The 15249-nt window shown below is 35.6% G+C and overlaps 1 protein-coding gene across 4 annotated transcripts in view; it reads left to right on the forward strand.

The window, feature by feature from the left end:
- Positions 1 to 15249, forward strand: part of DRC9 (dynein regulatory complex subunit 9) — a 96823-nt gene that overhangs the window by 20756 nt on the left and 60818 nt on the right. For all 4 annotated transcript variants that reach the window (XM_074214722.1, XM_074214724.1, XM_074214723.1 and 1 more), the window contains exons 4-6: positions 4536 to 4759; positions 10696 to 10824; positions 13067 to 13148. In XM_074214722.1, the coding sequence (XP_074070823.1) occupies positions 4536 to 4759; positions 10696 to 10824; positions 13067 to 13148 (435 nt within the window). The remainder of the gene's footprint in view (positions 1 to 4535; positions 4760 to 10695; positions 10825 to 13066; positions 13149 to 15249) is intronic.

A 15249-nucleotide genomic window follows, 5' to 3' on the forward strand; every position in this document is an offset into this window, starting at 1 on the left:
GTGTCAAGGATATTGGTTAATAGTTTTCTTATTCTGTTTTGACTGGCAGATTTAGGTATTAGAACCATATTTGCATCAAGGAAGGAATTTGGTAGGATCCCTTCTTTTGCTATTTTTTGCAAATAGTTTATGTAATACTCAAATTGTTTTTTCAATATTTCATAAAAATTATGAATCCATCTAATCTTGAATTTCTTTTTTCATTTTGGAGTTCATTTATGATTTTTTCAATTTCTTTCTATAAGATCGAGTAGTTTAAAATTTCTAGTTCTTGTTATATTAATCAGATAATTCTATATTTCAATAAATATTCATTTTATTAAGTTCATGGTCACAATAGTATATAATTGGGCAAATAGTTTCTAATAGTATTCTTATTCATTTGTTAAAAAAGTTCCTCTTTCATTTTTGATGATGTTAATTTCATTTTCTTCTTTTTTAATTCAATCAGCTAATGATTTATTTATTTTAATATCTCCTAGTTTTATTTATTAATTCAATGAATTTTTTTGCTTTAATTTTGATCATTTTTAATTTTCAGGATTTCTATTCTGATGTTTGACTGGGAAGGTTTATATTTGTTGGTTTTGAGTTCCTAATTCATCAATCTGTTCTTTCTTTCTTTTTTTGATGAAAATGTTTAGAATATAAAATTTTCCTAAAAAATACTTTGGCTGTATCCCTAAATTTTTGGTATGTTATCATTTTGTTGTCATAATCTTTCATATAATAATATATCATTTTTATGATTTATCCTCTGAAACATCAGTTCTTTAGAATTAAATAGATTTTAATCATTTCTTCAATATCGTTTTAGTTTCTATTTTTATTGCATTTTGATTAATAAAGATACATTTAATATTATTGCTTTTCTGTATTTGTTAGTGAGGCTTTTATTCCCTAATGTATGAGTTAATTTTTTTTTACAGGTGTCATGCATACCTATGAAATAAGTATACTCCTTTCTATTTCTTTTTAATAATTTGCAGAGACCTATCATATCCAATGTTAAAATTTTATCTGATCTTCACATCTTTGACTTCTTCCTTGTTAATTTTTAGGTAGATTTCTCTAGCTCTGAAATCCCTCACTATTATAGTTTTACTATCTCTTTTAGATTTTCCTTGAAATTTTTAACTGCTATTGATGCATGTATCTTCATTATTCAAAGTCATTCATTTTCTATGGGATCTTTTGGGCAAAAATATAACTGTCCATTTATCTCTTTCGAATCTATTTTGACTTGTCTGAAATCATAATTTCTTTTTTTCTGGTTTTTTTTTTTGCAAGGCAATGGGGTTAAGTGATTTGTCCAAGGTCAAACAATTAAATAATTATTAAATGTCTAAGGCTGGATCTGAACCCAGGTCCTCCTGACTACAGGGCTGGTGCTCTATTCACTTCACCACCCAGCTGTCCCTGGAATCATAATTTCTAATTCAGTTTAAAAAAAAATGAGTTGTCATAACATATTTGATCTCTTATTTTAACTCTGTGTGAGCCTTTAGGTTTTTAATATCCTTATTATAAACATTATTAAATTCTGCTTTCTAAGTATCAAAACATAGTAAAACCATTCTAAGATTCTCTATCTTGATTTTCTTTGTTATGCCTGATGACATTAATGTTCTGAAAGGACTTTTGTATCATCTCCCCCACCCCTTCCATTATACTGTAAAGTCCCTTATTTTGCTTTCTTGCATTTATCTTTTTGTTTCTTTTATAACCCATGTTTATATTTTTAGAATTTCTATTCAGTTCTGGTCATGTGATCAGAAATTCTTGAAAGTGTTCTATTTCATTAATGGTTCTTTTCTTCCCCCCCCATATTTTTATTTTTATACTTGACTTTTTTGTAAAAGTTAGGCTTTTGCCATGTAGAATATTACATTCTTTTTTTTTTTAGGGTTTTTTTTTTTTGCAAGGCAAATGGGGTTAAGTGGCTTGCCCAAGGCCACACAGCTAGGTAATTACTAAGTGTCAGAGACCAGATTTGAACCCAGGTACTCCTGACTCCAGGGCTGCTGCTTTATCCACTGCACCACCTAGCCACCCTATAATATTACATTCTATGCTCTGTGCTTCTTAATAGTGTAAACTGCTAAATCCTGTGTAATCCTAACTAGGTTCTCAATCCTTTAAATCCTGGCTGCTTGAAGCATTTTTTCCTTTGATCTGGAAGCTCTGGATTATTCCATCAGATTCCTGTTGTTATTGTTGTTGTTTCCAGGAGGTGATTGACAGATTCTTTCTATTTTACCTTGCTGTTTCTTAGTTGTCTTACATAAAGATGAGGAGACTGAAGAAAATAATCTTAAGGTCCCTTTCTACTTTTAGATTATATAATTCTAAATAAAGAATCTTAATGTAATAGAGAAAATAAGTGTGTAAAAACAGTACATACACTAAGAAAGAGTCAATAAAATATAGAAAAATCAGTCCTCTAATGATACCTCCCACATTGTTAAATTTTGGGTCTAAAAATTATTTAGAATTTTTTCCACAGTACAATCTAAACTATAGGACAATTCATTATACCACTTGCTAGACTCTCCTTCTTCTTAGTACTGACACATATTCTATTTATTTTTTCCCAATTTTAAAAACATTTTTATTTAAAATTTTGAGTTCCAAATTCTATCCCTCCCTTCCTGCCTCTCTCCTCCCTGAAAGGGCAAGCAATCAGAAACAGATTATACACATGCAATTATGCAAAACGTTTCCATATTAATCGTTTGATACAAGAAGACCTGAATAAAAGAAGAAAGAAAGTGAAAAAAAATAGCATAGTTCAGTCTATAATCAATCAATATCAGTTCTCTCTTTGGCGGCAGATGGTATGCTTCATTATTAATTCTTTGGGATTGGCTTGGATCATCATATTGCTGAGAATAGCTATGACATTGACAATTCTTCAATGAATAATAGTGCTATTACTTTGTATGATGTTCTCTAGGTTCTGTTCACTTTATTAATAGTAAGTTTATGTAAGTCTTTCTAGATTTTTCTCAAATCATCCTGTTGGTCATTTCTTATAGCACAGTAATATTATATTACAATTACATTCAACAGCTTGTTTAGTCATTCCCTAATTGATGGGCATCCCTTTGATTTCCAATTCTTAAGAGATCACAAAATATTTTTGTTATAAATATTTTTGTGCAAACAGGTTCTTTCCCTTTTTTTTAGATATCTTTGGGATAGAAACCTAGCACTGATAATTGCCGAATCAAAGGGCAAGCAGTTTTATTGCTCCTTGGGCATAGTTCCAAATTGCTTTCCAGAATGATGGGATCAGTTTACAACTCCACAAACAGAACATTGGTGTCCCAGTTTTCCCACATCCCCTCCAGCATCCAACAATTTTCTTTTTTTTGTCATTTTAGCTACTCTGATGGATGTGAAGTGGTACCTCAGAATTGATTTAACTTGCATTTATCTGATTAATAGTGATTTAGAGCATTTTTTCATATAAATAGTTTTGATTTCTTTATTCATATCTGTTGACCATTTATGAATTGGGAAATTTAGCTTAGTTCGCTACATGTTTGAGAAATGAGGCCTTTATCAGAGATACACAAAATTTTCCCCTAGTTTTCTGTTTTCCTTATTATTTTAGTTGTATTGGTTTTGTTTGCACAAAACATTTTAATTTTACATAATCAAAATTATCTATTTTACATATTGCAGTGCTCTCTCTATATTTTCTTTGGTTCTAAATTCTTCCCTTATCCATAAATCTGATAGATAAATTCTTCCTTGCTCTCTTAATTTGCTTACTTGGGCAGCTAGGTGGTATATTGGATAGAACACTGATCTTGGAGTCCAGAGGACAAGAGTTTGAATTCAGACACTTGATTCTTACTAGCTATATGACCTTGGGCAAATCATTTAATCCCTGATTGCCCCGAATCTGGCCCCTGGACCTAGATGGCTCCAGAGGAGAAAGTGAGTCTGATGACTTGACATAGTTGCACTCTCCCTCCCCACTCAAATTCAAATTATGTTATGACTGTCATGGCATCACCTCCCTGATGTCATGGTCTTCTTTGACAACTTCAATTTACTAATGGTATGTGTAAATCTTGTACTCATTTGATTTTTTTTTTTTTTTTAGGTTTTTGCAAGGCAAATGGGCTTAAGTGGCTTGCCCAAGGCCACACAGCTAGGTAGTTATTAAATGTCTGAGGCCGGATTTGAACCCAGGTACTCCTGACTCCAGGGCCTGTGCTTTATCCACTGTGCCACCTAGCCGCCCCCTACTCATTTGATTTTATCTTGATATACAGTGTCAGGTGTTGGTCTATGCCTAGTTTCTGCCATACTGGTTTCCCAGGTTTCCCAGTCATTTTTTTCTTTAGATTTATCATATAATGATCACTAGGGTTATTTACTATGATCCACCATTCTTATTTCTTAGCCAGTATCAGATTGTTTTGATATTTATCAATTTATGATGCATATTCTATTTATTTTTAAACCCAGTTTTAATCTTTCTCTTTTCTCTTATGCAAAAATATTATCTGTTGTTTTAGAAATCAAGCAAAGAAATAAACATCATCATTCAAAGCCTAGATCGATTGCAAACATCTATCATACAACAAAGAAAATCTGGCACAGAAGCAGAATTAGAAGCAACCAAGATGATACGTCAACCCCTGCCTGAAAAACGAGATAAAATGGAAGATTACATTGATAAAAAACCTGCAAAGCAAACCTTCCTAACTTTAGAAACTCTCAGAAAAATTCAGGGTGATAGGTAAGAGAGAAAGTGTGTAATGGCTTTAATATGAAATAACACAGCCACACAACAAGCCTTTGTTAAGTATTCCCCTTGCTGGAGACTAGGTTATGCACTCAGAATATGAAGAAAGTGAAGAACAGTTCCTGCCCTCAAGGAGCTGATACTCTAATGGAGACAACATAAAAGCTATAGAGTGCAAAAGGCACCTCCACTGAGGGAGAGGCAGAAACAGCTGGGAGGAAAGGAAAAGATTTCTGAAAGAAGGTACAATTTGAGTGGAGTCTTGAAGGACTCCAGGGAAACTAAAAGGTAAGGGGTACAGAGCATTTCAGGGTTTGGGGGTCAGGCACAGAGAGGGAGATGTGACTTGTTCAGAAAACAAGGTAGCTGTACCATAGAGGGGAAGAAAAGAGTAAGAAGTTTGGAAAAGCAGAAAAGACCAAGTTATCAAGAGTTTTCAGTGCTAGATAATTTCAGGGTGGGTAAGAGCAAACCATGGAACTTAGTTAGACTTTAGGAAAATCCATTGGGAAGCTGAGTGGTGAAAGGGTGGGAGTAGGGAGAGACTTAAGACAAGGAGACCAATTAGAAGGCCATTGCAACAGTTTGGGTGAGGGTGATGGAGACCTGTTTTATGGTAATAATTGTGAGTAACAAGTAGGAGACACACTGAGTCAAATGAGCCAAAGATGACAGTGAAATGGTAAACCTGGGTGACTGGGAAGTTGATGGTACCCTGGACAGTAATGGAAATTTTGAAAAGAAGGTGGGGTAGGGTCATTGGAAAGAGAATGAATCCTTTTTTAAACATTTAGTTAGAGATACCCATCCAGTTCCAAGTAACCAAAAGACAGTTGATGATGAGGGCCTGGAAAGAGACTGGGGAGGGATATAGAGATGTAGGAATCATCTACATAGAGATGATAACTGAAAGAAGCCACTGCATGAAACAAGAGTTGAAGAAAACAAGAAAAAGACCCAAGGCAGAGATTTGTTATGTACCCACAATCAGTGGGAATGGATATGAAGGAAGATGGAGCAAGAGAGCTCAACTTGAGAAAGAGCAATTACACAAGTAGGAGAAGGCAGGAGTGTCACAACTTAGAAAAGAGAGAATATACTGGGGAGAGCTTCAGAGAAAGATTAGAAAAATGAGGACTGAGAAAATACTGTTGGATCTGGTCATTGAAATATCGATGATGTGGGTAGAAGTCAATTGCTAAGGGTTTTAGAGGAGAGGGAAGGGGCAGTTAGGTGGTGTAGTGGATAAAGCACCAGCCCTAGAGTCAGGAGTACCTGGGTTCAAATCCAGTCTCAGACAATAATTACCTAGCTGTGTGGCCTTGGGCAAGCCACTTAACCCTGTTTGCCTTGCAAAAATCCTTAAAAAAAAGAGAGAGAGAGGGAAAGGAGAAGTAGATGAACCTAATGTAAATAAGCTTTCTCTCAAGGGATAAGGGAAGGATAGATATGATAGAATGACACCAGTAGGAATAATAGGATCCAGTGAAGATTTTTTAAAAAGAGTGTGTGGGGGGTGTACATCTATTTCTAGGCAACAGGGAAGAAATTACTAGATAAGGAGAGATTTAATCTTTAAAGAATGGGGTATACCTGTGAGGGTTAAACTATTGGAGATGACTGGAAAGAATGGGATCAAGAATTTTTAGATGGGGACATCTAGGTGGTGCAGTGGATAGAGCACCAATCCTGGAATCAGGAGGACCTGAGCTCAAATTTGGCCTCAGACACTTAATAATTACCTAGCTGTGTGGCCTTGGGCAAGTCATTTAACCCAATTGCCTTGCAACCCCCCACCAAAAAAAAGAATATATTAGATGTATTGTCATTCTACAAGAGAAGGGTTGCTTCTTTACAAAATCAGAGTTAAGGGAGGAATAGTGGGAAAAAAAGTTTGAATGGAAGGTCTTCTGATGAAGGGTTGGGAAATGGGAAATGGGAGGGAGGCTGCAGAGAAACAAGAAAGTTTAAAAGAGTCTATGGAAAAGGAGATAGTAAAATCAACTACAATATTTCCATCTGAAGCTGAATGGACAAGTATCTTCACTGATCTTAACTTAATATTAAATATGGGAAAGACAGCAACAATGATTTTTTTTTTTAGCTTTTGCAAGATAATGGGGTTAAGTGGCTTGCCCAAGGCCACACAGCTAGGTAATTATTAAGTGTCTGACGCTGGATTTGAACCCAGGTCCTCCTGACTCCAGGGCCGATGCTCTATCCACTGTGCCACCTAGCTGCCCCAACAATGATTTTTTTTTTGTATGAGTTGGTGATCTGCTCAATTTGCCCTCCCTCTGCATTGGCTTATATCTTTTTTTCATTTGGACAAAGATCCTGAACAAGTAGTCACGTGTCCTTACCTGGTCCTGGGTGGTTTGTTTTGTGGAGTTTGTTCAGGCTGCCTGGATGGACCCCCCAGTTGGCTGTGTTTGATCTCTGGTTGGCTTCCCTGCTGCCTATGACCTGCCTCAGTGCTGTCTCTGCTCCAAAATTTAAATTTGAATGAAGAGAGAAATGCCCCAGAGAAAGAAAACATGAAGAACCCATGGGGCTCCTGTTTCTACTACAGAAAGGATTCCCCCATTGATCCCCATGGGGGCAAAGTGACTCCTTTTCTCTGCCAGTGTGCCAAAATTTGCTTTTGCTGCCTTGCTCTGAATTGTCCCAGGACTACCTCAGAGAGGTAGTGAAAACAAAATGTGGTTTCTATTCACAGACAATAGCAAGTTTAGTCGTAGACCCCTTACTTAAGGGTAGTTAGTCATCAGCTTTCTCTGTGCCATGGGTTTCTGTAGGTGTAATTTTATGGTATGGACTTTTGGTAAATCAGAGTTTATAAGAGTAAACATCTCTATCATATCCCATCTCTCTCTCTGTGGTCAAGCTGGGCTGGACCCAGTCAGGTGACAGAAAGATCATTTGCTTGTCAATTCAAGCCTGGTAAGGCACAGTCTTTATCATTTTCGATTTAATGGCTCACCGCTTTTCCAGTAGAGTGAGTGACCCAAGTCTAACAATTTCTTATTAGTTCATAAGAACATTGGAACCCAGATGCAGAACTAGTACATGTAAGTGCTATTTAAAAACATAGATTTAGTATTTAGATAATTACACCCAGGACTTCAGCATTTATAAGCTAAATAGAATGCAAAAGAATGCTATGACTGTGGGGGTCCAGCCTCCGCGGGGTCCTTGGAACCTGGCAGGAGGGATAGAGTCGGCAAAATGAGTTGAGTCAACAAGTGGGTAAAGGCAGGAGCAGGTTGACTGACTGACTGTCAGCTGCTTGGATTTATTTTTATAGTTTCAGAATCATGTATGTTTCAAGCAAGCAAGCTGAGATCATTTCCTTGGTTACAAAAGTATACAATTTTCATCATCAATCATATAGTTCATATGGTTACAAGTTTTAATCATGTGATTACAAGTTTAAGTAATAATCATATAGTTAATTAATTTCTTATTCCTACTCAGACTATGATGACCTTAACCTGTCTGTTACCTTATTTATTACTACATTGTATAATTGTTAATTCATTTAAAAGTTATTAATTAAGCGATTCTTTTAATGGAAAGTTTTTTATATTTTTTGCGTAGGTAATGTTTTTCAATACACTTCCTTAACAGTCTGCAGTGAGGGTCTTTATGCTTGTCCACCCATCTGTTAACTCTTACAATAACCAATTTTTCTTTCAGGCCTTGTTGGTAGAAGCCACAGTTTCTGTGACTTTTTTATTCTTTCCTATGAAACTAAGGCTGCTGGAGTTCACGTATTGGTCACCTGTACTATTTTCTCACCATCTTTTTCATAATATTCCTGTGTATAGTAAGGGGGGCAAAACTATTAATTTCCCTGGAATTCTAGCTGACCCATCTTGTATCTGTTTTCCCTGTATATATTCTGGCATCTCCTTGGAATTCCCAGTGCTGGGTTTTCCAGAGATTTCATAATGTTGAAGCCTTTTGTATGCCTCAGAGAGAGGCATTCCTGTTAAATTTGGACAGAGTTTACAATCTGTTTTATTCAAGAAATTTTTCTGAAATCCTTCCTTTATTATAATCATTCCAGTATTAAGGTGAGTAAATATTGTAATCAATAATAAACCTATAAATATTGGTATGCATGAAATCCCTATATATATTGAAGAAGGAAATGTTCCACCAGGCAGTGTGACTGCCTTGAGTCTTCTTGCTGCGACTGTGTCAAACAGCTTAGAGACCTTGTCTCCCAACAATGACAAACAAACATTCTGCATCATCATAGTTAAGAATTTAGTGTAAAGTAAATGATTTGTAACCAAGTTTTTTCTCATTCTTCTCTTACTGCCTATACAGAATCTATCTATCTATCTATCTATCTATCTATCTATCTATCTATCTATCTATCTATCTATCTATATCTATCTATCTATCCCCTCTTAAAGCTTTGAATTTAGAGTATAAAATTCATTGTAGGAGTTTTGGCAAAGTGTGTTCCTAAAACAATACATGAAGGATGATTTTTGGTTGCTGTTAGAATTTTGTGCTTCAGATTCATGATGTTAGTACATTTCAGATATTTTCTAAAATATTTTATGATTAGCCTTTTTTCCTCTTATAATAAATTTTCACAATATTTGAGGCAAATAATAGAATATTAAATGGAAACTGCTGCTAATGAACCTAGTTCATGCCACTCACTGTGAGAAATAACTTTGTATAATTGAAAGATCTCTTGATGAAACCAAAATAACTCTATTTCATTTCACACCCCCCCCCCCCACAAATTGGCAGAAATGACACAAAATGGCAAAAAGTCTGTGATGGAGGATTTGCGAGAAGATAGACACCCTAATACATTGCTGGTAGAACTATGAAATGATATGACCATTTAAGGCCTATGCCCCAAGAAAGTCATTGTAAAAAAAAAAAGTGTCCATATACTTCAAAATATTTATAGCAGCACTTTTTTTTGTGATAGCTAAGGTTGGAAATAAAGTAGAAACCCATCACTTGGGAGAATAGCTAAACAAATTTGTAGCACAGGAATGTAATGGAACATTACTTCAGTGCAGGAAATGATATATGTGATGAATATAAAGAAACATGGAAAGAAGTATATGAACTGACACAGAGTGAAGTAAGCAGAGCCAAGAAAACAATATACATTTAATCATAACAATGGAAATTACCAAAAAAATCAAAAGTAAATGTAGCAAAATGATCATGATCAAGCCAGACTTGAATGAAGAGAGATATGGATACCCCAACCTACTTCTTAGTTACACATCACACATGTTTTTAGACTGTCTAAATCAGTTGTGCTGATTGTTTTTTCCTTTCTAAAAACAAACAAAAGCCACTATCTGACATCCAGGATGGGGAAGGAAAAAGGGAAGTCTATGTGGGATACTATGGAGATGAAAGAATAAAAAAATTTCAATAGAAAATTATTTTTAAAAAAAGAAAAGAGAAAGGAAGAGCTCTGGACTTGGAGGGAGAAAATCTGAATTTGAGTTACACTTTTGTAATTTATTAATGGCATTACTTTGGGCAAGTCCCTGAACCATTCTGGGTCTCAGTTTTCTCTACAATGGGTTTAATCCTATTTGCACTGTCTGCTTGGTTGGGTGGTTTTGAGAAAAGTCCTTTGTCAACTATGGAGTGACATCTAAAAATGAACTACTTTTATTTTCAAACTGCTTTTTCTGAAATTTTGCAATTTTTCTCTTTGAAACAGAGAGATAACATGGCACTCCAGACACATGGGGTTGTTCCAGTTCCCCTCTCTGAACATCAGTGTTTTCATGTGTTCAGTGGGGGGTGAGTTAGGTGGATTTCAAGGTGCTTAGCAGATCTTGTATTCTGTGATTAAGAAGTTGTTCTTTGTGGGTACAGGGAAATAAGCATCATTAATCCATAATGTTTTGCCTTGTTCTTGTTTGCAGTGGGTATGCCAGCCAAATACTTGGGGATACTAAAAAGGAGATGGAGAGTGTGGGAACATTCACCAGTCTTCTGAAAGCTTTGGACAGAGAAAAGGAGAAAAAAACTAATTTTTGTGAAATCATTGCCAGGTCAGAGTAATCTTAAGTTTATCTGCATTGGTACATTTTAAGATTTAAAAAAAAAATTCTGATTTCTGAAGCAAATTGCCAAATGTTCACTCAGCCACAATGGCACTTTACTGTAGGTTTGCTTGTGCAATGGAGACCAGTGGAAAGTCAGAACTGAATCAATCAGCTACCTTCCAGGGCCTCATCATCATGATCCCACAATGCTCACATCACTCTCTGGAGACTGTCTGCATAGGTCTTCAAGTGCCATTTTTCCAGCGCTGTCCCTGTTTGACCTAGAATTGGATTCACTCATGCCCAATGTGAAACCTTACCTTCATTTGGATGGCTTCACATTCTTCCACCCTCTGTCCTGTCTTGGGGTGGCTAATGATAGCTAGCATTTCTAGAACATTCAAGTTTGCAAAATACTACCCATATTATCACATTTGATTGATCTTCTCAGCAACCCTTTGGTTATTGTTCAGTTGTTCATGTGTGATTCTTTGTGACTTCATGGACCACCACTCTGTTCATGGGGTTTTCTTGGCAAAGATACTGGAGTAGTTTACTATTTCCCTCTCCAGTGAATTAAGGCAAACAGAGGTTAAGTGACTTGCAACTGGTGAGTGTCTGAAGGCAGATCTGAACTCAGATCTTCCTGACTTTGGGCCCAGTGTTTTATCCCCTGAGACATCTAGCAACCATGTGTTTATCCCTATTTTACTGGTGTGGAAGCTGAATGAAAATTCATTCAGTTCACTCTCTCATAGCCTACAGGCATAATTAACAATTGATTCAAATACTACCTCCCCCAGCACAGGGTCTTGTAAAGGGTATGCTTCCTGCCCTAAATCTGGAATTGTCATTGTTAATAAAAATTTGTTTTCCAGAAAAGAGGTCTAGGAGACTGGAAGGGGAAAAGTCCCTTTTTGATGCTACTAGATGGCCTTTAAAAAAATCATTAATATTTATAAAATCTAAAGATGGAGAAAAACATTTTCCTTGTAATTCCTTGGATAATGGGAAATTAAGTTCATGTAGATTCCTTGAGATTATAAATTTATACACAAAAATAATAAAAGCCATGCTGAGGAACTCTTGGGATTTAATTCCAAAGTTTTTCATATTGTTGCATTAAATTCAATATGGTTTGTTCTGTGGGTTTAGGTGATGAGCTCATTCTTTTTATCAGGTTTTTCAGGCTGGCCTTGTTACTTCACATCTATTGACTAGGTCCCTTCAAATTCAGCTTTAAAACCAGATTTTTCTCTTGTCTCTTTGGGAGACTATACTCATTTGTTTGTATTTAAAACAATTTGTTAAAAGAAAGAAAAGGAGAGAATACACACTATTTGAAAAATAATAAGTGGAATGAGATTCATACTAAGAAGTAGGGAATACTTACAAGCTAAATGGCATAGAACATGGTGTAGGTTTGCCTCAGTTTCCTCATCTTAAAATGAGTGGAGAAACAAATGGACCACCCTAATATCTTTGCAAGAAAACCCTATAGGAAATCACAAAAAGTCAGACATGACTGAAATGACTGAACAAAAACAGCAGCAACAATTGGTTCCACATTCATTTTCTTTACAAATCTTAAAATAATTCTACATTGTTACACATTCTGAGATTTTTATAAAAGCCATGACATGTTTTTGTGAATGTTCTTATACTGTTCTTCAGGCATTCTCTATGAACTTCATCATTTTATCTATTTAGCCTCAACAAAGCAGTCTATGACTTTATTAAAGGTCTTTCCATATCAAGCTTGAATTTTATGGACATAAAGTCCTGCATAAGGAAAATTACTCTAGCAATGGTATATAGCTAGGTTAGAATAGGGAAAAACTGGTGACTAGGAGAAAAGGTAAAATCTGATGAGGGCTTGAATAAGTTCTGTGATTAGCACTCTTCAGATGTATTAACCAGTTTGGGGAGGGGTCTGTTTTGATACTCGATGCTAAAATGAAATCCTGACTGCCAGTTAGGTATGTGCTTTGTAAATAAGGATTTTTCTTGCTCCCTAAAAATGTCAGAAGTAGATTTGCCTATTTCATAGAAGTTAAACAGAGTTTTTTGACTTGAGTGTAATGGAAATGTTTGAGACAGGCAGAGCAGGTAGTACTTGAGGTGTATCTAGGACAACATTGATCAGAAGAAGAGTTACATTTTTTAGTGAATCGTTCAGATAACCAATACCTTTTGTTTTAGTACTCTTTGCATTAATTATTCCTTCTCCCTCACTCATTTATTTTAGAGAGGAAAAAGCAAGGAAACAGATAAAATCTCTCCAGAAAGAGCTTTATGATATCAAAAAAGATCGGCAAGCAGAAAAACGGGTAAGAATGCCTTTATAACCAGGTTACTTATCTCACGGAACTATAAAGTAGGAATGGTCCTCCATATAAAACTTTTATCTAGGAAGAGTTGTTATGGGTTTTCCAATGAAGAATTCACCCTTTAAGATGCATTTTGAAGTATTTCAATTGTATACAATTCTTCATGCCGCATTTGGTGTCGTCTTAGCAAAGATGCTGGAGTAGTTTGCCATTTCCTTGTCCAGCTCATTTTACAGAGGAGGAAATTGAGGCAAACAGGGTGAAGTGATTTGCCAGAGGTCACATAGTTAATAAGCATCTGAGGTCAGATTACGGATCCATGAAGATTACTGATTCCAAGTCAGGGGCTCTATCACTGCCTACCTAGCTATCCTGAAGATCTATATTAATGCACTAATTTGCTTAAGATATAAAGACCACCAAGAGTGAATCTTGTTCTTTTAACAGAATGGAGATATATAGGTAACCAAGAGTTACAAAAATCTTTGACTTGAGACAGTGTAAGTAGGGATGGACTGTGGTTTAATACTGTTTTAGAACACAGGTCAAGGTCATGCTTCAGGGAAGGGAGGAAAACAGTTATCTTCAATGCAGAAGTTAGAAGAATCTGTTAAGTTAATTAAAACCATCTCAGATCACCTGGCATTTATTGAGAATTAATATCCTGGAAAACATATTTGACCTGGTCATATTTTTTATAAAATTTTAAAAATTTATTGAAACATCTTTTTTTTTTACTTCCCACTCAGTACCCATGCAAACCTCAGTATAAAATACATTTCTTGAAGAGCAGTTAATTTATTAATGAAAAAAGAACTATGTCCTGTAATTTTGATGGTATGATTTGAACACAGACATTTGTTGTGTCTCCAGGTTAACTTTATTTGCATTATCATTGTATATTAAATCTTTTGACTTAGCTGCTAGCCAGAAAATTGGATGTTAGAAATGAATGAAAAGAAAAACCTGCTAGAGCAAGAGAAAATTGTACATTTTATTCACGAACCTTGCAAGATAGGAGTACCTCACTCCTAGGCATGAGGTACACCTTAGTCTCAGGAGTCAGGTAATTTATTGTCCTCAGAAACTCTTTCCCCTCCCTCTTGGATGTTCATAGGCTCCCAGAGTTTGAGTTACAATCTAAAAGGTCTGCCCATTCCATAATATACCCCTAATATGATTCCCCCCCCACATCATCTGATGCATGATATGCTAAAGAACCCCAGTCGTCACAGGGGGTGTGTGGGTTAATATTCAATTACCTAATTGCACAAACTCAGTAGCATAAAGTCAAGATCTCTAGGTCACTCTTGACCATTGGGGTTTGGTATCCCTGGAATGGGATTAGGAAGACTCTTCCAGTATTGTGATTGGCTGGGCCATTCCCCCTTTGTAATAGATTCCCTAAGGTTCCCCTCCAAACTCTGTGAAGACCAACACCCTACATTTCTCACATTGATTAAATTTATATTTCCCATATTTCTCTGAGTTTATTTTTGTCATTTTTTTGCAGAGAAATATTCCTCCAATTGTTGTGGGTATACAGACAGACATGTATATATAAATATATATAGTTTCTTTTTGTTATCACAAATAGTACTGCTACTACCTTGTACATTTTTGTACTTTTTTTGCACATATGGGGCTTTTTTTTTGCCATCTCTAACCTTTTTGTCTCTATAGTTGGATCTCTGAGTCAAAGGTTATGAAAAATTTAGTAATCTCTTTTGCTGAATTCCAAATTATTTCCCAGGAAAGTCATACAAAGTCACATCCTTCCTCCAACAACCTTCTATGCAAATGAGTTTTTTCCATCTTTGAGCATCTTTTCAAATTTGATAAGAATGATAGTTGACATTTATATAGCACTTTAAAATAAGCAAAGCACTTAACCTATCATTATCCTCATTTTTCAGATAGGAAACTGAGGCACATAGTGATTAAGTGATTTGTCCAGTATCAACCAGCTAGGGAGTGTCAGAAGTTAGATTTGAACTGGCCTTCCTTACTCTAGACTCTTCTCTCGATCCATCAGCTTTCCAGCTGCCTCACATAGAAAAGATTGCTCCAAATTACTAATGAGGAGCACACAAATCAAAAC

The sequence above is a fragment of the Macrotis lagotis genome, chromosome 1 (genome assembly GCF_037893015.1).
Source record: "Macrotis lagotis isolate mMagLag1 chromosome 1, bilby.v1.9.chrom.fasta, whole genome shotgun sequence".
In the NCBI taxonomy this organism is placed as follows: Eukaryota; Metazoa; Chordata; class Mammalia; order Peramelemorphia; family Peramelidae; genus Macrotis; species Macrotis lagotis.